Source organism: Sminthopsis crassicaudata, chromosome 1, assembly GCF_048593235.1.
Source record: "Sminthopsis crassicaudata isolate SCR6 chromosome 1, ASM4859323v1, whole genome shotgun sequence".
Lineage (NCBI taxonomy): Eukaryota > Metazoa > Chordata > Mammalia > Dasyuromorphia > Dasyuridae > Sminthopsis > Sminthopsis crassicaudata.
In genome coordinates this window covers 23,195,809-23,217,798 of record NC_133617.1, presented here as the reverse complement: position 1 = coordinate 23,217,798, position 21,990 = coordinate 23,195,809, and the positions used below count along the sequence as shown (strand labels likewise).

The window sequence follows — 21,990 nt, the reverse complement described above, 5'->3', positions numbered from 1 at the left end:
GATACAAAAAGAGACAAAAGGAGTTCACAATTTAATGGGGAAGACTGCATGCAACTACTGTGTTGTTGTTACTATGTTGTTCGTTTTCAAAGAGTAACAAAATGACATCACTATGTTAAAATCTAGTTACAGTGTGTCTGATCAGACCAGTACCAGCTCAAAATGCTCGACCACGGGTTGGATACAAATAGTCCATACGAACCTTTGGAGCAGTTTCTCTAATTTTGCCTATTTTGTGTTTCCTTTGAGCTAATTTAATTCTGCTTTGCTCATAGAATACAGCCCCTTCTCTGATAAAGGCACACGATGTAATAGGGAAACACTAAAAGGTTTCCCAACAAATATAGAAGTAAAACAAGGAGGGTATCTTTCCCCACTGTTACCTGTCAGTTCTAGAGAGATAAATAAGCAGTAAGAGAAATCAGTCATAAGCTTGGGTTAAAAAAAAAAGAAAAAGAAAAAAATTAACCCCATTTGCTGAGCTCACAATGATTAACTTGGATAATAGACAAAGCAATTAAGACCAAAGGATAAGTAAAATAAAGTCACAAAAATCAACAGCATTTCTTTTTAGCCATAAATTAAATTCAGAAGAAAATAACAGAAAAGGAAGTTCCATTCAAAATAACTAAAAACATCCATAAATATTTGCAGATGAGTCCATCATGGCACACTCAATAGTTGTAATTTAAAATGTTTTTCAAAGAATATTGACATAATTGGAGTGATATTTATTGCCTGTGGCTAAGCCACATCAATATTATAAAAAGTGATGCTATCTAAATTAATATACAAATTTAATATTATAATAAGATTCCCAAGAGACATTTTAGGAGCAAGACAAAATTTTTTAAATTGTTTAGTGGAATAAAATGTCTAGAAGCTCAGTGAAATGATTGGAAAAAGTAGGATAAAGAAAGACTAACACTGCCAGATTTTAAATTATACAATGAAGCATAATCATCAAAACTACTTGGAACTGGTTAAAAATAGACAAGGAAATCATAAAAGAGACTAGGTAAGGAAGAAACACAATTTAACTTAATATCCCAATGTTTAATCATCTTAAGGAAGCAAATTATTTAAGGGGAAAACTTCCTTTTTTAAAAGAAGTACTGGGAAAACTAGAGCGTAATTTGGTATGTTAGATTTAGACCAATACCTCACACCATATGCCACAATAAACTTAAATTAGATATGTGACCTGAATATTAAAAATTATATCATAAAAAAGAAACCAGATCAGATATGTTTCACACCTATGACTAAGGAAAAGAGGTCTATCACAAAAGATAGAATAGTTTCCCTTACATGAAAAGTTTGTGCACAAACAAAATCAAAGCCACTAGGATGAGGAGGGAAGTTGCCAAATGGGATAGGGAAAGGGGCAATTTTACACAATATCTATAATAAGGGCCTACAAGATATATAGGGAGCTAACAGAAATATGGGAGACAAATAGTGATTCCCAATGAAGTAATCAAATGATATTAATAAACAGTTCTCAAAAGAATTTTTGTTGTTGTCCAGTCATTTTAATCATGTCTGACTTCATTTTCTTGGCAAAGGTAATGAAGTAGTTTGCCATTTCCTTGTCCAGTTCTTTTTACAATTGAGGAAACTGAGGCAAATAGGATGAAGTGACTTGTAGAGAGTCACATACCTAGTAAGTGTCTGAGGCCAGATTTGAACTCAGGAAGATGAGAATTCCTGACTCCAGACCTGGCATTCTATCTACTGTGCCACATAATTTCCCCCTCAAAAAAATTATAAATTATTAAGAACCACCTGAAAGAACATTTCTTATCACTAATTACAAGAGAAATGAACATCAAAGCAACTCTGATATTTCACTTAACACCCAGCAAACTAACAAAGATGACAAAAAATTAGAAGTCAGTATTGGAGGGGCTACAAAAAAATATACCCGCTAATACTGTTGGTGGAGCTTCAACTGATCCAATTATTATGTTATGCTTTTTTTTAATTTTTCAAATTTAAATTTTTTAAAATTCCCATACCTTATGATCCTGAGATAAGTGTATACCCCAAGGAAGACAAAGATAGGCAGTTCCCATTACACCAAAATATTCACAGAAAAAAATATATAATAGTAAAGTATTAGACAAAAAAGCTGAAACAGTTGATAAGTTTTTCTGAATGGCTTTTTCCTCTCTTTCTTTTTTATCCTTTGTCACAAAGGATCACACTATGTGAAGGGAGGAGGAATGATATAGTTGGAAATGAAGATAATATAAAAACAAAGGATGGTAAAACCTACTTTTTTTTCATTTAAAACTCTGAATTCGCCATTTTACAATTCCCACATACTGTCCCCAGTTCTGCTGTCTCAGGCCAAAAATAATAAGAATCCCTCCTTCACAGGACAGCTATTCAATTATACAAAAACACCCATCATGTCTCTCCTGAGGTTTCTCTTTTCTAAGCCTGATATCTAGATTCCTTAAACAGATTTCCTTATAGGGTACAAATTTAAGGTTCTTCACCTCCGTAGTGATCCCCATCAGCGTTCCTTGCAGCTTGTTCAATATTCCTAAAATGTATCACCCAGAAATTAACATAATACTCCAGATTTCATCTGATGAGAGCAAAACAGAGCAAGACTATCACCTTTTTCCTGGAAGTTATTCATTCTTTAATAAAACCCAAGACCACTTTAGTTTAATTGGCTCCCTTGGATCACTGCTGACTCATTATGAGTTTGTAATACACTAAAACCCAAAGACTTTTGTCAGATGTACCAATTCCTAGATATTATTTTACCATATTATGCTCAGGAGTTGATTTTTTAACATCAAGTCTAGGCTTTACCTTTATCCACAGTAAATTTAATCTTATTACATTTGGTCTAATGCCATAGGCCATTAAACTTCTTTGGATCCAGTCTATCTTACATCGTTAGCTGATCCTCCAAGTTTGAAGTCACCTGAAATGTGCATGACGTCTATCCCTCATCTGAGTAACTGATTAATTACTGAAGATGCAGACTCCTAAAACACTGGAACCTAACCTCCTGCCATGTTGGCACTGAACCATTAACAACTACTCTTCCAAACTGGCCATCCAACTAGTTCTGAATCCAACAAATTGCATTGTCATCTGGTCCACAAGAATAAGACATTTCATGAAAATCTTAGTTAAAATCTAGGTAGACTATATCTATAACTATACCTAAACCTTGCCTTTTGGTTTAGTAATCCTGTTTAAAAAAAAAAAAGGTAATGAGATTAGTCTGGCATGACTCATCCTTAGTGAAGTCATGTTGGTTCACTGTTATTGCCTTTCTCTAGATGTTTTCCAATCATCTCTTTAATGATCTGTTCTAATATTTTCCAAGGCATCAAAGTCAAGTTTCCTGTCCTATGATTTGTAGAGTCTGTTTTCTTCACATTTTTCCAAAAATAGGGGCAATTTGTACCTTCCCTAATCTTGTGGAACATCTCCCAATTTCTATAATCTTTCAAATATCAGCTATCATCTCTGTCAGTTCTTTCCTATTGGAAAATGCAGTTCATTTGGACAAGGTAACTTAAATTCATCCTGACAATCTCTCCTTATTTATTTTGGGAACCCAACTCCCTCAGTCATTTGTATTCTATCATTCCCAGTACAAAAAACCATTCACAGTAAGAGTCAGAAAAAGAAGTAAAATAAAAATTAAACATCTCTGCCTTTTCTCTATGCTCATCATCTCATCTAACTCTTCTTTGACATTCCTTGTTCTTACGGTATCACTTCTAAAAATCATTTTCATTGTCCTTGGCTTTCCTTGCTAACTTCAACTCATTCTGAAACATTAGCACTCCTTGAATTATTGGTACATAGTCTTATAGTCATCCTCTCTTTTATCTGACCTTGCCTCCAATTTTATACATTTCTTTTAAAAATCTATTTGTTTCCCAATACTAATGCAAATAAGATTAGAAGGGAAGTAACAAATTGGGAAAATATTTTTAAAAGTAAAGGTTCTGACAAAGGTCTCATTTCCAAAATATATAGAGAACTGACCCTAATTTATAAGAAACCAAACCATTCTCCAATTGATAAATGGTCAAAGGATATGAACAGACAATTCTCAGATGATGAAATTGAAATTATATCCACTCATATGAAAGTGTTCCAAATCACTACTGATCAGAGAAATGCAAATTAAGACAACTCTGAGATACCACTACACACCTGTCAGATTGGCTAAGATGACAGGAACAAATAATGATGAATGTTGGAGGGGATGGGGAAAACTGGGACACTGATACATTGTTAGTGGAGTTGTGAAAGAATCCAGCCATTCTGGAGAGCAATTTGGAACTATGCCCAAAAGTTATCAAACTGTGCATACCCTTTGACCCAGCAGTACTACTACTGGGCTTATATCCCAAAGAAATACTAAAGAGCGGAAAGAGACCTGTATGTGCCAAAATGTTTGTGGCAGCTCTTTTTGTTGTAGCTAGAAACTGGAAGATGAATGGATGTCCATCAGTTGGAGAATGGTTGGGTAAATTATGGTATATGAATGTTATGGAATATTATTGCTCTGTAAGAAATGACCAGCAGGAGGAATACAGAGAGGCTTGGAGAGACTTACATCAACTGATGCTGAGTGAAATGAGCAGAACCAGAAGATCACTATGCACTTCAACAACAATACTGTATGAGGATGTATTCTGAAGGAAGTGGAAATCTTCAACATAAAGAAGATCCAACTCACTTCCAGTTGATCAATGATGGACAGAAATAACTATACCCAGAGAAGGAACACTGGGAAGTGAATGTAAATTGTTAGCACTAATGTCTGTCTGCCCAGGTTACATGTACCTTCAGAATCTAATGCTTATTGTGCAACAAGAAAATGGTATTTACACACATGTATTGTATCTAGGTTATATTGTAACACAAGTAAAATGTATGGGATTGCCTGTCATCGGGGGGAGGGAGTAGAGGGAGGGGGGATAATTTGGAAAAATGAATACAAGGGATAATATTATTTAAAAATATATAATAATAAAAAATAATTAAAAAATCTATTTGTTTCCTATTCTTCTAGTTTGTTAACATCACATAAATCTCATTTTTTCTCCTTGTTAGACTTGTTTTATTTTGAGTCTTCAGAATTCCATTCTTCAGCACCTTCTATTTCTATAAGAAACTGTAAAATGATGGTGTCACTTCCCCTCAAAATTCCCATCATTTTGATTCCAACAAATTCCTTTTCCCAATTAGTTAGAATCAGATCCACAGGAGAATTTGTCATTGTTTATCCCTCCTTCTTTTCAAAGATAAGTCAAGAAGTTATTGAGTGCATTGTTTTTGGCATAGACAGCTCCAGTATGACTGAATCCAACATGATATCATAGTTTTTTTGTCAGGCTAGTGATCTGTTTTTCAAATTATTCAACTATTTCCTCTAGCCAAAGTGATCTACAGTAATTTTTTTTTAAAAATTTAAAGGAAAGACTTTTTCTAAGAAGATGGGATTTATTTAGTTTTTGAAGAGCCAGAAGGGCTCTTCCATCAACCTTCAACTGAATGTTCCCCACCATGTTTCTTTCCTCTGGCTCTTGGATTTCTTCAAATGGCTATGTCTTCTTAATATACAAAACTGCGTGTTCCATTTTTACCTATCTTTTGTCACCTTTTGAATAAAGTCTACCTATCCAGAGCCATGAAACTCATGGCTAGCATGGCTAACTCATCCTATCAAGCCTCAATGGCACTGATGAGATTCCTAGTTTCTGGCATTAGGACCTCTACTGTTTCTTGCTCATTGCTTAAACTTGGGGTATTTGTGTACAAACATAGATCAGGCCTTTACTATTAGCTTCTTTCTTGTATTTTGCTTCCTATAAACTTCAAAAAATACAGAATCCCATGTGCTAACTTTCCTTTATTGTAGCTACTCTTCTTGGTATGTGTGTGTAATTTGAGCTATTATTATCATTTATTATTAATCTTACAGTACCTATATGACCTAGCAGATGGAACTCTGGCCTTGGAATAAAGAATTCAAATCTGGACTCAAACACTGTTTGCTGTGTGATACCAGAGAAGTCACTTTACCTCTCAACCTCAGTTTCCTCATATGCAAGACAGGCACAGTAGTACCACTAACTTTTTGATGTGGCTGTCAGGATAAAAATGAAGTGATATTTGTCATATATTTTGCAAATCTTAAAATACTATATAAAGGCAAGATTACTAGTAGTGATGGTGATGATGGTGGTAGGAGCAGTGACAGAAATGTTTTTTGTCCTTTGTTCTTGACATCAAGGAGGTGATGCCATGACATGCAAATGAATTTGGATAATACTAAAAGTAGTGGTAGTAGTAGTGGTGGTGGAAGTAATAATAATAGAAGAGTAAAAAGAAGAACAAGAAAAAGAACAAGAACAAGAGGAGGAGGAAGAAAGGAAGGAAGGAAGGAAGGAAGGAAGGAAGGAAGGAAGGAAGGAAGGAAGGAAGGAAGGAAGGAAGGAAGGAAGGAAGGAAGGAAGGAAGGAAGGAAGGAAGGGAGAAAGAAAGAAAGAAAGAAAGAAAGAAAGAAAGAAAGAAAGAAAGAAAGAAAGAAAGAAAGAAAGAAAGAAAGAAAGAAAGAAAGAAAGAAAGAAAGAAAGAAAGAAAGAAAGAAAGAAAGAAAGAAAGAAAGAAAGAAAGAAAGAAAGAAAGAAAGAAAGAAAGAGAGTAAGAAAGAGAGAGTAAGAAAGAGAGAGTAAGAAAGAGAGAGTAACAAAGAGAGAAAGAGAAAGAGAAAAAGAAAGAGAGAAAGAAAGAAAGAAAGAAAGAGTAAGAAAGAGAGAAAGAGGGAAAGAGAGAAAGAGAGAAAGAGAGAAAGAAAGAAAGAAAGGAAGGAAGGAAGGAAGGAAGGAAGGAAGGAAGGAAGAAAGAAAGAAAGAAAGAAAGAAAGAAAGAAAGAAAGAAAGAAAGAAAGAAAGAAAGAAAGAAAGAAAGAAAGAAAGAAAGAAAGAAAGAAAGAAAGAAAGAAAGAAAGAAAGAAAGAAAGAAAGAAAGAAAGAGAGAGAGAGAGAGAGTAAGAAAGAGAGAGAGAGAGTAAGAAAGAGAGAAAGAAAGAGAGAAAGAAAGAAAAAAGAAAGAAAGAGAGGAAGAAGAAGAGGAGGAGGAGGTACTAGTAATTATAGCTGTAGTACAAGTAGTAGTACTAGTAATAGTATTAGTCATAGTAGTAGTAGTAGTAGCAGTGATGGTGGTCATGGTTATCATGGTAGTGGTGGTGTTATAGCAGTAGTGGTAAAGATTGCTCTTTAGGACTCACATTTAGTGTCCAAAATTCTTCAGGACATTATTTATTATTTCTTTCTAAAAACTTATTTTTTCTTCAGCCAAGAATTACCTGAAGCCATTATATGTTGTGAATCATTTTTGAGCCATCAGATAATTTAGTCCAACCTCCATTCAGAGAAGAGAAGACTGAGAACCAGAGAAATTAAAGCATTGATTTGTCCAAAGTCACACAGGTAGTAAGAAGAGCCAAGTTTCAAAGCCAGATGCTCCAAATCTCAGTCCCATCTCTTTTTCCACTACCCCATATTGCTTACAGTGACTTTCCTAAGGCACCATAACCAATAAGTATTAGGCCCAGAATTCAAACCAGATCTCCAGGGTCCCCAAAACAAATATTCTGTTTCTCCATGCTGAAAACCCATAGGATTCTTTCCAACATAATTATAAATAACTAATAATCCCAGCATCACAGAACTAGAAAGCATCAAACCCCTTCATTTTACAAAGAATGAAATTGTAGACTAGAGAGATTGACCCACCCAAGAGCTGGGGTTTAAGCCCAGATTTTCTATCTATTCTATTCTATTCAGTATTCTATCTACTTTGCTACACAAATATTTAATATAAGTCCAATGATTTGAAGCCCCTTAGAGTTTATTTGGAATAATCCTGCTCATTTAACCAAACAGGAAAGCCAGAGAAATGAAGTGATTTGCTGAAAATTACAATAGCAAAACTAGAATCCAACTCAATGGTTTATTTCACTCTACTATCTGTCCCCAACTTGAGTTTACAATGAGCCCATCTAAGAGATGGTAGAAGATACATTCATCCACGTATAATACCCTTGGTTTCCTTTTACCCATGTGAAGATCTCTGCTCATTTGGGCACTTAGCAAAAATATCAACAAACTGCCAACACACATAATACAGCAGAACCATAAAGGCTTTCTTTTTCCTATGATCTTTTATGGGGATATTAGCTTTTCTTTTTGAAAAGCCAATACCATGGACAGTGCCTTCCAAAATCATTCAGCTTCTTTACAATAAGGGCACAGTCAGCTGATCCAACCACATTGTGTATGAATACTTGGGAGACCTGACATAGAAAGGCCTCCTGTCCTCCATTCCATCTCTCTCTCTCTCTCTCTCTCTCTCTCTCTCTCTCTCTCTCTCTCTCTCTCTCTCTCTCTCTCTCTCTCTCTCTCTCTCTCTCTCTCTCTCTCTCTCCACTGCACTAGAAAAACTTGAGCCATCTTTCCTTGGAATGCTTCCATCTGCTTTTAATCTGTAAGATAAGCATTCTTCTCCCTCTAGAAAAGAGGTCTATGAACTTGGTGGGGATTTTTAAAAAATATTTTGACAACTGTTTTTCAATAGAATTGTTTCCTTTGCAATCCTATGGATTTTATTTTATGCATTTAAAAACATTCATTTGAGAAGGCTCATACTGCCAAATGTGTCCATGATAAAAAAAAATTAGGAACTCCTGTCTAGAATCTTGGTATATCTATCTGTCCTCTCCTTCCCCAAATTCTTGAAATCTTCTTTTTGGTTCCCAAAATATTTATTTTTCTTTTATGATATTTCATCTATGATCATTGCTAAGGACAGCATTTTAGTAATGTAGAGGCATGTATTAGGATGTGAATTAGATGAGGCAATACACAGAACATCGGACTGAAACAAGAAGATCTTAGTTCAAATACTGCTTCAAGCACTGTCTAGCTATTCAACTCTGGCCAAATTACTTCATGCCTCTCGGCCTCAGTTTCCTCAACTGTAAAATAATAATCACACCTACCACCCAGGGTTGTTGTGAGTATCTAATCTCTCTGCCTGTGTTTGCTCATCTGTAAAATGGGGATAATAATAGCACATGTCTCCCAGGAGCAAACATAAAATGAGATAAAATTTATAAAATGCTTTATGCTAAATAAATGTTAACTATCACTACTATTATTACCAACAAGTAGCAATCAATCAACAATCATTCATATATGCAAAGCACTGTCCAATGGCCATTGACCATCTCATCATTATTTGGTTAGTTTGTGTTGTTTTGGTCTTGATTTCCTCATACTTTCTCTTCATTTTTATTTTGCAACCCATAGTAGCTTCCAGGAATAGTCAGGCTGCACATATATTCCTGCTTTTACAGCTGAATGACTAGGTGATTTGGGGCAAAGCAGTCATTCTGACCCTCTGTTCCTTCAATTGTAAAATACAGAATGACTGCTCATTGGTCACTACCCACTTGAGAGAAACTGAAAGGCCCAGACACACCAAGTTCACACACAGCTCAGGCCCTCTCAGAATAAAGCTGCCATCAGAACACAAAACAACATTACAATGCAAGGAGGCAGAGAGAAAAGAATCCTGGCCCTGGACTCAGAAGTTCAGAGTTCAAATCTTGCCTGAGACACAGATCATTTGGGTGACTGTGGGCAAGGTATTTCCCCTTCTGTTTCCTTAACTACAAAACAGAAAGAATACTAATAATTGCACTGCCTATTTTTCGTGGATATCATAAGCAAAATGCTTTATTGGCCTTAAAGTGCTTTAGTTTTGTCTTTCTCACATTTTATTTCACTCACTCCTAGCTATAGGAACAAAACTGTTCACCTATGGCAAGAACAACTGGGAGTGAAGTGGAACTGGGAGGAACAAAGCTATCCAGAGGGGCATCTAGAAAGTAGAAATGAATCTTAAAAGAAGGAGCCTTAGCTGGTTAGTGCAGTGTATAGAACATTCGGCTTTGTGTCAGAAAGATGAATTCAAATCTAGTTTCAAATACTTATTATCTGTTTGATTATGGGCAAAGTACTTGACCTTTCCCTGCTTCTGTTTCCTCAACAGTAAAATGGGATAATAAATGCACTTATCTCCTAAGGTTATCATAAGCATCAAAAGAGATCATACTTGCAAAATGTTCAGTATAGGACCTGGCATATTATAGGAAGAAGAAGGAGGAGGAAGTTAGGAGAGCCCTTGGCAGACAGTCACTGTGGGGAAGAAGTGCACCTACCCATGTCAGTATCCTGGGACAAAGTCCCATTCACTCCTCCCTAGTTATAGTTTGTCATCTTTCCTTTTTTTTTTCTTTTTCTTCTCTTTCTTCCTTTCCGATTTCTATATGCCTCCTCAAGTTGCTTCCCTTGCCCTGGAACTAGACTAGAAGGTAAAGGTTGGTTTGATCAATCCACCAACCAATAATCATTTATTAAATACTTAGTTGGAGTCAGGGACTATGTTAAGTTCTAGGGATAGGGAGCTTACAATCTAAAGGGGGGAGACAATATGCAAACAAACAAATGCAAAGCAAGAATAAATCAGAAGTAATTAACAAGGGGAAGGCATTGAAATTAAGGGAAGTTACTGGAAGTCTTCTTGTAGAAGGTGGGATTTTAGATAGGATTTTAAGGAAGCCAGAGAGGTCAGTGGACATGCAGAGGAGGCATGGGAGACAGCCAAAGAGAAAGCCAGAGTCCAGAAATGGAGTGTCTTGTTTGTGGAGCAGCCTAGATCTAAAGAACGTTTTGGTTATTTAGGTACCACTCTGGTAACCACTTAGGTTACCAAAAAAAGGTAAAAGATAGGACTAAGGCTGGCAAGATCTGGCACCAAGAAAGTGAGTGGTAGCCCTAGGCGGTCACAAATAATTAAGGAAGAATTAGCCTAGTTTTCTCTCCTGTGGATTTGGGAGAGCAGCTCTCAGGTGGCGTTTACTCTATAACATAGATAATGAAGGAGAAACCTCCATGGCCCATGACCCCCACTTTCACACTGACCAGAGCAAAGGATCCCAGTAGCTCCAAAAACAGGGAAAGAGGAAGCAGTCAAGACACAAAGTAAGAGTAGATGGCATTTCTATGCATGTAACATTTTGCAGAGCACTTCACAGACACTATCTCATACAATCACCATTTGAAATAGCAACTGTGATCCCTCTTTACAGAAAATATTAGGGATTTACTCATGATCCCATGGCTTGCAAAATGTCAATAATGGGATCTGAACCCAAGTCTCCCCTAACTCACTCTTTGTAGTATAGCAGATTGCCTTTGGGAAGGCAACTGAAAGATCACTGGACTCAATTGGAATCAGACTTAGATTCACATCCTGGTTCTGATGCTTATTAGATGTAGAAACATAAAGAAAAACGTACTTGTCCTTTCCAAGCCTCAGTTTCCTCCTCTATGAAATGGAGATAATGATACTTATACAGTCCATCTAAAGGAGTTCTATAAGACTTCAAAAGTGCCACTGAAATGACGATCTTAGTCTATATAAATTCCCTCAAGAAACTGGGGGCAAAAAGAGGATTTGACTACCTTCTCTATGCTTTCTCTGGAAGTTTTCAGCTCCCACGTCCCCAGCCCACTATCCCTTCCTTACAGAAAGGAAAGAAGCAAATATTTATTAAGTATTTCTTATACACCAAAGGGGCAGCTAGGTGCCATAGAAAATAGAGCACTAGGCTTGGAATAAGGAAGACCCATTTTCCTAAATTCAAATCTGGCTGTGACACTTACTGTTTGTGTGATCTTGGACAAGTCACTTAACCCAATTAGCATCATCTGGAAAATGATGTGGAAAAGGAAATGACAAAGCATTCTAGTATCCTTGCCAAGAAAACCCAAAATGGGCTAATGAAGAGTTGGACATGACTGAAATGAATCAACAATGATGACAACAACAACAACAACAACAACAACAACAACAACAACAACAACACAACAAGAAAATACAAGCGCCATACTAGGTGATTTGCAAATATTCTCTTTTGAGCCTCATCACAACTTTGAGAGATAAGTGCAATTATTATCCCATTTTCCAGTTGAGGAAACTGAGGTAGGCAGAGTTAAAGTGACTTCCCCAGGCTCACATAGCTAGAGAATTTCTAAGGTCAAATTTGAACTCATGAAGCTGCCTTTCTGATTCCAAGTATAGTGCTCTATTCACTTCCCCACCTATCTGTCCTTGCTTAAGATATAGTAAGCACTTAATAAATATTCATGAGAATATGTATTATTACCTGAGACTGAATTTGAACTCCAGTCTTCCTGAGTCATCAGCCAGTGTTCTATCTACTCTACTTCCTAGCAGCCTCTACAACTGCAGACTTTAAACTAAGGTACAACAGAATTATTGGCCCTTATCTATCACAATAATAAATAACTGGCATTTATATAGCACTTTACAGTTTGTAAAGAGCTTTATAAACATTATCACATTAGCTGACCCCCAAAGGGCACTTCAGAGTTTACAAAGAGCTTGACAGATATTACCACATTTGATGTTCTCCACAACCCTGGCAGACAGGTAGTCAGAGGTAGAATTTATCTCCTTTTACAGAGAGAGGAAATGAAGCCCAGGGAGATGACATGATTTGACCAAGATCATATAGCTCGGGTTGGACCAGGATCTCCTATGTTAAAGAGTGGGCTCCAAATTTAAGATCCCAGGATTCCTCCTTTGGCTTCCTATCTTAGGATAATGCCTTGTCAGATTGAATTTAAAATAGATAAAATATTTATTAAGTATTTATATACTTAATTATATTATACAATTATATGGTAAATAAAAAGTTCACCTGTCAGAGCTGAGGGACCCAGGGGTGGAGTCCAGGTAATATTAGATATGAATGCAAAAGGAAATAATCATAGGATCCTGGATTTAGACCTGGAAGAGATCTCTGGGGTCATGGGGTCCAAATCCTTTTACAAAGAAGAAAACTGAGACCCAGAGAAATAGCATGACTTACATAAGATTCCTCAGAGATTATCTAATCAAATGTTATCATTTTAAAAAGGGGAAACTGAGGCCCAGGAGAAAGAAAAAAAGTTGGCCAAGATCTTACAGACTATAAGGGGCAGAATCTGGATTTAATCCCATGTCCTCTGACACAAATTTAACACTCCAAATTCACCCCTGTTCCCTCTGATGCTATCAAGAGACTGAACTTCTGCTGAAAGTTAGAGTGTATAGACAAATGAGTATGTATGATTTTATAAATATAATTTATAAATAATATATGATTATTATATACTATAATAAATAATATAAATAAGTTTGTAAATATAATTTTAGGAGGTAACAAGCAATGAGAAGACTGGAAAAAGAAGATACTTAGAAGAAGGCACCTGAATAGAGTCTTGGAGAAGAGCTCCAAAACATTAGCAAGAGCTGAGAAAACACAGAACCATTAAACGGTGGGTCACACACGTGATCCAATAAGTCTGAAAACATCAGTCCTCTCTCTGCTCTACATTCGTTACTAGCTCCCAGTAGCCTCGTTGAGGATAAGGAACTCACCAGAACTCAGTCCACCATTCTGGATCTTCCATCACCTCCCTTCATATATTCTGCGTCGCAGACAGATCAGCTTTCCTATTATTACCCAAAATAGAAACTCCATATCATCTCACTTATCTTTACATATAGACTTCCTCCTCCTAAAATGTCTGTCTTCTATGACTCCAAATAGATGCCTTTCTCTACAGAAAGCCTTTCCTGGTGCATCAAGACTTTGAACTCTCTCCCTTCACATGCATTGTCATCCCCATTAGAATGTGAGTCCAGAAAGCAAGAACTGTCTTACTTTTTTATTGATTTCATCAGTTCTTAGCATAGCACATTGCATAGAATAAGCACTTAATAAATGTTTCATTCATTCATTTTCTCCTCAAATTATTTTGCAGATGCAACTTCTCTGTTTCATATGTTCCATTCAGCCCCAGCCCTACTACCAACTAAAGAACTTCTTTTTGTTATCACATCTCCAGCACCTGATTTGGTAAATGAATGAATGAAACACTTGTTAAGTGTTTCTTTCGTGCAAATCACATGGAAGGGGGATTCTTTAAGATTGTAACAAATCTCACTTAAAAACCATCTGGCAACTACTGGATTACAGTAGATCCTTCCCCTGTACTCATTTCTTAGAAAGAATACACAGAGAAGTGGAGGAAAGTGCTCCTGGATTCTCTATATGATTTAAGATCAACTCTCTCTTTGGACTCTAACAGCTCATGACTATAAGACCTGATTTAGAATGATACTTGCCATTTTTTACAGAAAAACAGAAAATTAATAATTTTTAAAATAGGGATTTTCTCCCAAATAGAGTAAACATAGTACTAATTACTTGATGACATTGTTATATGGCTTCACCAAAAAATACATTAAGCAGCTTCTTCATTTAATAAAAGAACTTTCTTCAATATATCAAAATGTCATTTAGAAAATAAGTATAAATTTTTATAGCATCCACCACTGTATTTACACCATATATGTTGTTACCACTTCTCTCTCTCACTTCTCAGCCCTCATTACTCAACTAAAAGTGCTCCCTCCAAAGTTATCTGTGCTTTCTTTTGGTTGGGGAAGGGAGAGGAATTGGAGTTAAATGACTTGCCCAGGTTCACACAGCTAGAAAGTGTCAAGTATCTGAGCCTTGATTTTAATTCAGGTCCTCTTGACTCCAGGGCAGTCATATCCACTTCACCCCTTAGGTGACTCCACCAGGGCTCTCTTAATTGCCAACTTGTAATTATTCCACAGTTTTCATTTCTCTTAATTTCTATGCTGTCCATGACACTGTTAACTGCCCTCATCTCCTAGATGCCATCTCTTTGACTTTTCATGGAATGATTCTCACCTGGTTCTTCTCCTACCTGTCTCTCTCACCTGGTTTCTTACCTGTCTGGCTAATCCTTCCCATTCATCAATCCTACACGTGATTGTCCCCCAAAGTTCTTTCCTTGGCCGCCTTCTTTCATGATATACTTTCTAACTGACTTCATCAGTCACTCATCAGCACTCCTAAATTCAATGATAACTTCTGGTCAGGTGGCTCACATATTTATATACTCAGCTCCATTCTCTTTCTTTAGTTCTAGTTCTCCATATCACCAATTACCTATTAGATAGTTCCAACTAGACACCCTCGAGATATTTCAAGTTCAATATGCCCAAGAGAATTCATTACCTTTTCCCCAAAACCTACCACTGAACTTTCCTATTTTTAAAAACTTTCCTATTTTTATTTTTAAAAAGACACTATCATTCTTCTGGTCTCCATAACTGAAAAAAAAGAAATTAGTAATTTTTTAAATTGAGTTCTTCCAAATATAGTAAACATAGTACTAATCACTTGATGCACAATGAATGATGATATCAAATTATATGACCACCAAAAAATACATTATTGATATTGGTGTTATCTTTGACTCTTTTCAATGTCTCATTTTTCTACATAACCAATAAATTATCTATCTTGCTATTTCCATATCCATAGAATATCTGTCTCTTTCTCTTCACACAGCTATCACTTATACAAACCACCATCACCTCACATCTACCTATTATAATATACCACCATATTCTCTTAATTGGTCTCCTTCCACCTAGTCTCTACCTAATCTATGGCACTCCCTTACTCAATAAACTGAGTTGGCTCCCTGTTGCCTCTACAATTAAAGAAAACTTTCTCTCTTTGGATTTCAAAGTCTTTCATAGCCTGGCTTCATTCTATCTTCCAGTGTTATTATACATTATTTTCCTTCTCACATTCTATGGTCCAACCAAGCCAGCCTGCAGTACTCCATTTCCTATCACTATGCCTGTGTATTAGTGGACTCCCATGCCTGAAATGTGTTTCCCCTCACTTTTAACTCATAGAAGCCATCATTTCAGCTAAAATATCACCTTCAACTTGAAAATTTTACTGATTTCTGTAACTATTTGAACCCTCCCTAACTATCTTGTATTCATTTTGTATTTCATTTGTATGTTCTTCTATATGCATGCAATTATCTCCTCTACTAAAATATGATTTCTTTAAGAATTAGGATTCCTTTGTTATTGCTGTTGTTGTTTTTATATCTCCAGCACAGTGCTTAGTATATAGAAGGTGATTAACAATGCCTGATTGATCAAATCTAGAAATCAAATACCTTAGTCTTCTCCAAGCAACACATATCAGGCATTAAGTTTTCAAGGAGAAAGCTATGTTAAGAGACATGCTAGCATCCTGAAATCAAAATTCATTAGGAAGGACACATTTAAAGTAATTAAGACCTTCACAAAACCAATACACTTTGAGGACAATAAAACAAACAACAATGGATTTAGAAAATATCCAAACAAAAAAGTGTCATATAGTAACTAATCATTCATGTGGAAGCTATAAAAAGATAAAGACTAGCAAATGCTCTCAGATAACATAATAAATAAGTTGAAAATTTACAAAAGCAAACAAACATCTGCAACAGACAGTATTTCCCAGAGTAGAGTAAAAGCTGATAATACTTTATGCCACTGAATTTATCAAATGTGATCAATGTTTACCTCCCATAGAGCCTACAAAACAGTTAAGATAGAGTGAAACCAAAAGGCTTTACATGGGAGATATCTTCTTTAAATGCTCAAGTAACAATGTGTGGACAAAGAAGGAAACAAAAGTAGATTTGCTTAGGCATCTAGGAAGTGCAGTGTTCAGAAATCCGAACCTAGATACAAGAATATCCAAGTTCAAATCCTGCCTCAGATACTTCGTAAATCACTTAATCTCTTTCTGATTCAATTTTTCTTCCTTAAAATAAGAATAATAGCAGCCCTCCATCCCAGCATTGTGAGGATTAGATGATACAATATTTATAAAGTGCTTTATAAACTTTAAAGTTCTGTATATACATATATATGTATACATACATATATATATTAGCTATTATTTATTTGTAGAAAATAAATATCAATTTGCACATATTTAACCTACATTAGATTGTTTGCTGTCTTGGGGTAAAGAAAGGAGGGACAAAAATTTGGAACACAAAGTCTTAAAAAAATAAATGTTGAAAACTATCTTTACATGTATTTGGAAAAATAAAATACTATTCAAAATAAAAAAGAATTATATCAGCTCCCCTTAGTGCTAAGTGAAATTACAGAAAAGTCATCCTCAAAGAGTTAATATATGGTGATCAAGCCAGAGTTTGTAAGCAAATGATAGAACCTCTGCAATATATGATTGCAGGTCACAAAATTTTATTATCTACTGAATTCCTGAAGTGGCCAGAATTATACCCCAAAGACTTGTTATAAACAGATAAACAATCTTAAAGTTATGAACACAGACTCCAAAATATACCTTGGGGATTCAGAAAATAAATTATATTGGAAATCAGGGATCATCATAGACAAAACAATTGCCTACATTCCCTATGACGTAACAGTAAGCCATAAAAGTTTAAGAACACTGTTTTTAAAATATATTCCCATATGAAATACTCAAAACCAACAAGCTACATGAATTGCAAAGCTTTCAAAATATGGAGATCTAGAGAAAGAACGCAAAACACGTAGGAAGAATGCAAAACACGTGGGAAGAAGATGAAGTACAAGTTCTTCCCATCACCCTCTCTGACACTGAAGTTGTACTAACTAGGCTTTGATGGATTCTCTAAAAACATGAGCTTACATCCCTCCCAAACCTTCCATACAATTATAAAAAACAACATTCTATCCTCAAGCACAGTGGTCTACCAAACATTGAACATGTAAGACTATCAATATTAGGAAAGTAACTTGTCCCACAATAATTTCTATCTGAATGAAGAGCAATAACAATAATAATGAAATATAAGCTCATTAAAGATGACCTGTCTCAATTTTATATTTATAGTCCTACTATCTTACAAAGTACTTAGTAGGTACTTAATAAATGCTCATCGATTGACTAGTTGAATATAGGGATGGATATATTTTTGCTTTTGTATCCTCATCACCTAGCACAGAGGAAGGACTTAACAAATGCTTGCTGATTGATTAAATAACCCCCAAAATAGAAATCTCAGCAGATCTCAATGCAATGCCAAGCTATGTCATGGTTAATTTCCCCCAGAGGTCCTGAGGCTTCTGATAGAAGTAATGAGAAAGTTGCAAAATGCCAACTGTGGGAGACTCTGCAGTGTTTGTTACCTGCCTTTCATTTAGGATCTTTGAATCATATTGATCACTCAACAAACATTTAATAAATGTCTATTTTAAAGTCAGAGAGAGTGCTAGGCAGGAGAGATACAAAGACAAAAATGGAATAATCCCTGCCCTCAAAAAGCTTAGATTCTGTCATCAGGGAAGACAATCAATCAGAAAGAGTTTGAAGTCTCTCAAGTTGCCTACACTCTCTATTTGCAGGCAGGACCAAGGTCAAATCTTATAGCTCCTGGTGTGAAGGAAAGGACAAGATTGGATCTCCTAACATCCCTCTATAGAATGTGGATTTTTATATTGTTCAATATCACTTCCATCATTTTTTGCAGGAGAAGGGGCAGACAGGGAGGGTACACAGGGCTGTAATTTTAGCCATGTAGAGAACTTTCAGTGTGAAAACTTTCTCCTGAAAGAAATGGATAACAAATCTTTAAGCTATCATCTGAGAATCCTGCCTATAGCATTGAAAGGTTAGGCGATTTGCCCAGAGTCACATAATTAGTGTATGTCACAAGCAGAACTCAAACTCACAGCTTCCTGACTTCCCCATGCTCAGTTGCTATTCCATTCTACTACTACTAAAAATAATAATAGCTATTTATTGCATTCATATAGCACTTTAAGGTTTCCAAAGTACTTCAGATAAATCAACCATAATGAGAGCAGCTTACATAGGGGATAGGGATATGGACCAGTGAGTTCATTAGTACAGAGAACTCCCAAAAGAGAAAGTCTCTCTACAAGTGCAGGCCACTTCCCTCTCTGCAACTTACCACTAGAGAGAGAGTTGCATGAAAACTGAGAGACACAATGACTCTTCTAAGACCACAGATATTATGTGTGAGTAACAAGATTTGAACTCAATCTTTAGGCTCCAAAGCCTGCTTTCTATTTGTTATGCCACAACTTCTCAGAGCATCCTCAAAGAACACTTTGCAAAGTGCTTTACAAGCATTATCTCCCTGGAGCTTCGAAGCAACCCTGTGAGGTAAGGATTATTATAACCTCTATTTAACAGAAGAGAACAATGATCCTCAAACTTTTTAAATAGGGAACCAGTTCACTGTCCCTCAGACTGTTGGAGGGCCGGACTATAGTAAAAACAAAACTCACACTCTGTCTCTGCCCCTTGACCCATTTGCCATAACCTGGGGGGCCACATCTGGCCCAAAGACCATAGTTTGAAAACCCCTGGATTAGAACATAGGTGAAGAGATTTATTTGGGGTCACCTAAGCATTAAGCATTGGAGGTTGGATTCAAACTCCCAGCCCACCATCTTTCTGTGATTTTTCCATCTTTTCCACTCCCTCATCTGAACTGCCTTGAGTTGGTTCATTAATGAAGGCCTCTTTTCCAGACAACAGGAGCAAAACAAGAGTCATCCTACAGAGACAAACAGTTGATTCCATCACCATCCTCTCCAACACTCCCAAAATGTTTTTTTTAAACTAGTAAGTCTTGACACACAGAGAACACCTCACCCCTCCAAGGCCAAGTTTGAGCCTCTGGACGTATCCCAGCCTGGACAGGAGGCTGGACACGAAGCTTGGGTCAGTAGCCAAGCTAAGGCTGCTTGAATCACTGGGGAGTTCAGGCCTCAGAAACTAGGAATTTCCAAACTCCAAGGCCAGAGATGGAGGACAGAGTCCCAGCATGTCTTTGCCTTCCTACCACATCAGCCAGAGGGAATGAGGGGAGGGAGCATTTGAAGCCCCTAGCCTTTGCTTCCAGATACCCTCCTGCAAACACCAGTCAAATCTTCCCAAGTTCCACATATATGGATGCTGATGGGAGGCTGGGAGAGTGGAGAATGGGGGTGTGGGGGAGGTCCATTCTGCAGCATCTTCAACTGCATCCTGAACTAAGCCCAAGGATGGTAGAGAGATATTTTTATCTTCCTCTGAATCTCCCCACCCCAAAGGCCTTCTGAAACTGCTTCCCTAACCCTCTCTTATACTCTTTTCTAAGACTATTTCCTTAAGTAAGGCCACTTTCCCCTTCTTTATCATTCCCTAAACCTCTTGGAGAGAGGGTTGCAAAATACTTATAGAGATGATCCCCCTCCTCTCATACACACATAGTTCCGCACCCCAAGGGGAGATCCCCCCACACCACCTGTATTTAGTGGTATGGTTAGGATTCTATTTTCCTTTTCCATATTTTTAAGCATGAAATAAAATCATTTGAGCAGAGATGTATGATGAATGAGGAGAAAATTCATACCTGCCTCCTGCCACAGAACAGAAAGCAAGCAGAGGATGGGGGAAGGTGGGGGAAGGTGGTTAAGAGAAGAGGAGAAAAGAGTGGGGGGGGGGGGAAGCTCTATATTTATAGATGGCCACATTTTGCTATCCAAAAAAACACCTTCCGACCACCTGCAGAATGCGCAGGCTCACATAGACTCACTGCAGCTCCTTAATTTATTACACTGCACACAAGCCCCCATTGTATATAAACAAATCCACAGCTAGAAAGAGAGAGGACTCCCTAGGAGGAGGAGGGGGGCGCACAATGACCAAGCCGAGCAGAGAAATCAACACAAGCAAGGTGTAGAGAAGAGCCACTTTATAAGGTGATAAATCACAGAACCAGAAACCAGCCACGAGCGTTTCACTCCTCCAGCTCCCTGAGACCTTGCCTCCCCCCCAGCCCCCACCCCAAGCCGGTTGATTGGGAATTCAGAGAATAGGGAGGGGGGAGGAATTTTTTTTTTTTTTTTTTGCATAGGCAAGCCTACCTCCAGGGTCCTGATTTCCTTCTGGGTCAGGTCGTTGGAGGTGGCACATTTCGTTCGGAGCCCCTCTAGGTTCGAGATGCTGATGTCGATCATATTTTGGACCAGCTCGCACTGCTGCAGGGCTTTCTGCAAACTCAGATGCTCTTCGCTTTTCGTCATGTTTTCCTCATCCATCGCTTGCCCTGCAAAACCCCCTCCCGTCTCTCCCCCCACTCCTCCTCCTCCCAGGGCCAAAAAGAGAGAGAGAGAGAGAGAAAAAGAAAGGGGTGGTGGTATGCTTGCACACACACACACACACACACACACACACACACACACACACACACACACCTCCGCCCCTCCAGCCACTTCTCAACCAGTCAACCTGAAGAAAAAAGCTCACATCTCACACAGGGTGGGGGGTGGGGGAAGATTTTTTTTTTTTTAAAGAAAGCGAGAATTTATTGTTTTATTGGGCATCCAGTCAGCTCCATCACAGGGTCTCTCCTCTCAGTAGCTGGCTCCAGAGGAGATGCTTAATGTAGCTCAGGAGCCAGCCAGGTAGTGGGTAGGGTGATGCTGTGCACTTAGGGAGGAGGAGGAGGAGGAGGAGGAGGAGGAGGAGGAGGAGGAGGAGGAGGAGGAGGAGGAGGAGGAGGAGGAGGAGGAGGAGGAGGAGGAGGAGGAGGAGGAGGAGGAGGAGGAGGAGGATGGAGAAGATTGGAGGAGGAGGAGGAGGAGGAGGAGGAGGATGGAGAAGATTGGAGGAGGAGGAGGAGGAGGAGGCTGATCGAGGCTCACTCTTTACCCCCCGGCTCCATGCAGGAGAGCCCAAGCTGGAGTAGCCTTGGTTGGCTGGAGGTCAGAGAACGAGCTGCCCGTCCTCCCAGCAGTGGCCTGGACGGGATGGCATGGTCCGCGGGGCCGGGGCGCCGGCTCAAGATGCTGTCTGCCTCGCTCCCGCCGCCGCCGCTGCCGCTCGCTGTGCCCTGGCTCGGGCGCCGGCTGCTGCATCCCCTT

The 21,990-nt window shown here is 37.9% G+C and overlaps 1 protein-coding gene across 2 annotated transcripts in view; it reads right to left on the bottom strand.

Annotated features, from left to right (window-relative positions):
• KSR2 (kinase suppressor of ras 2) overlaps positions 1-21,569 on the bottom strand; it is a 600,040-nt gene extending 578,471 nt beyond the window's left edge. For both annotated transcript variants that reach the window (XM_074296724.1, XM_074296733.1), the window contains exon 1: positions 20,992-21,569. In XM_074296724.1, coding sequence (XP_074152825.1) covers positions 20,992-21,165 — 174 coding nt within the window. In that variant the 5' untranslated portion in view covers positions 21,166-21,569. The remainder of the gene's footprint in view (positions 1-20,991) is intronic.
• Positions 21,570-21,990: the final 421 nt, after the last annotated feature.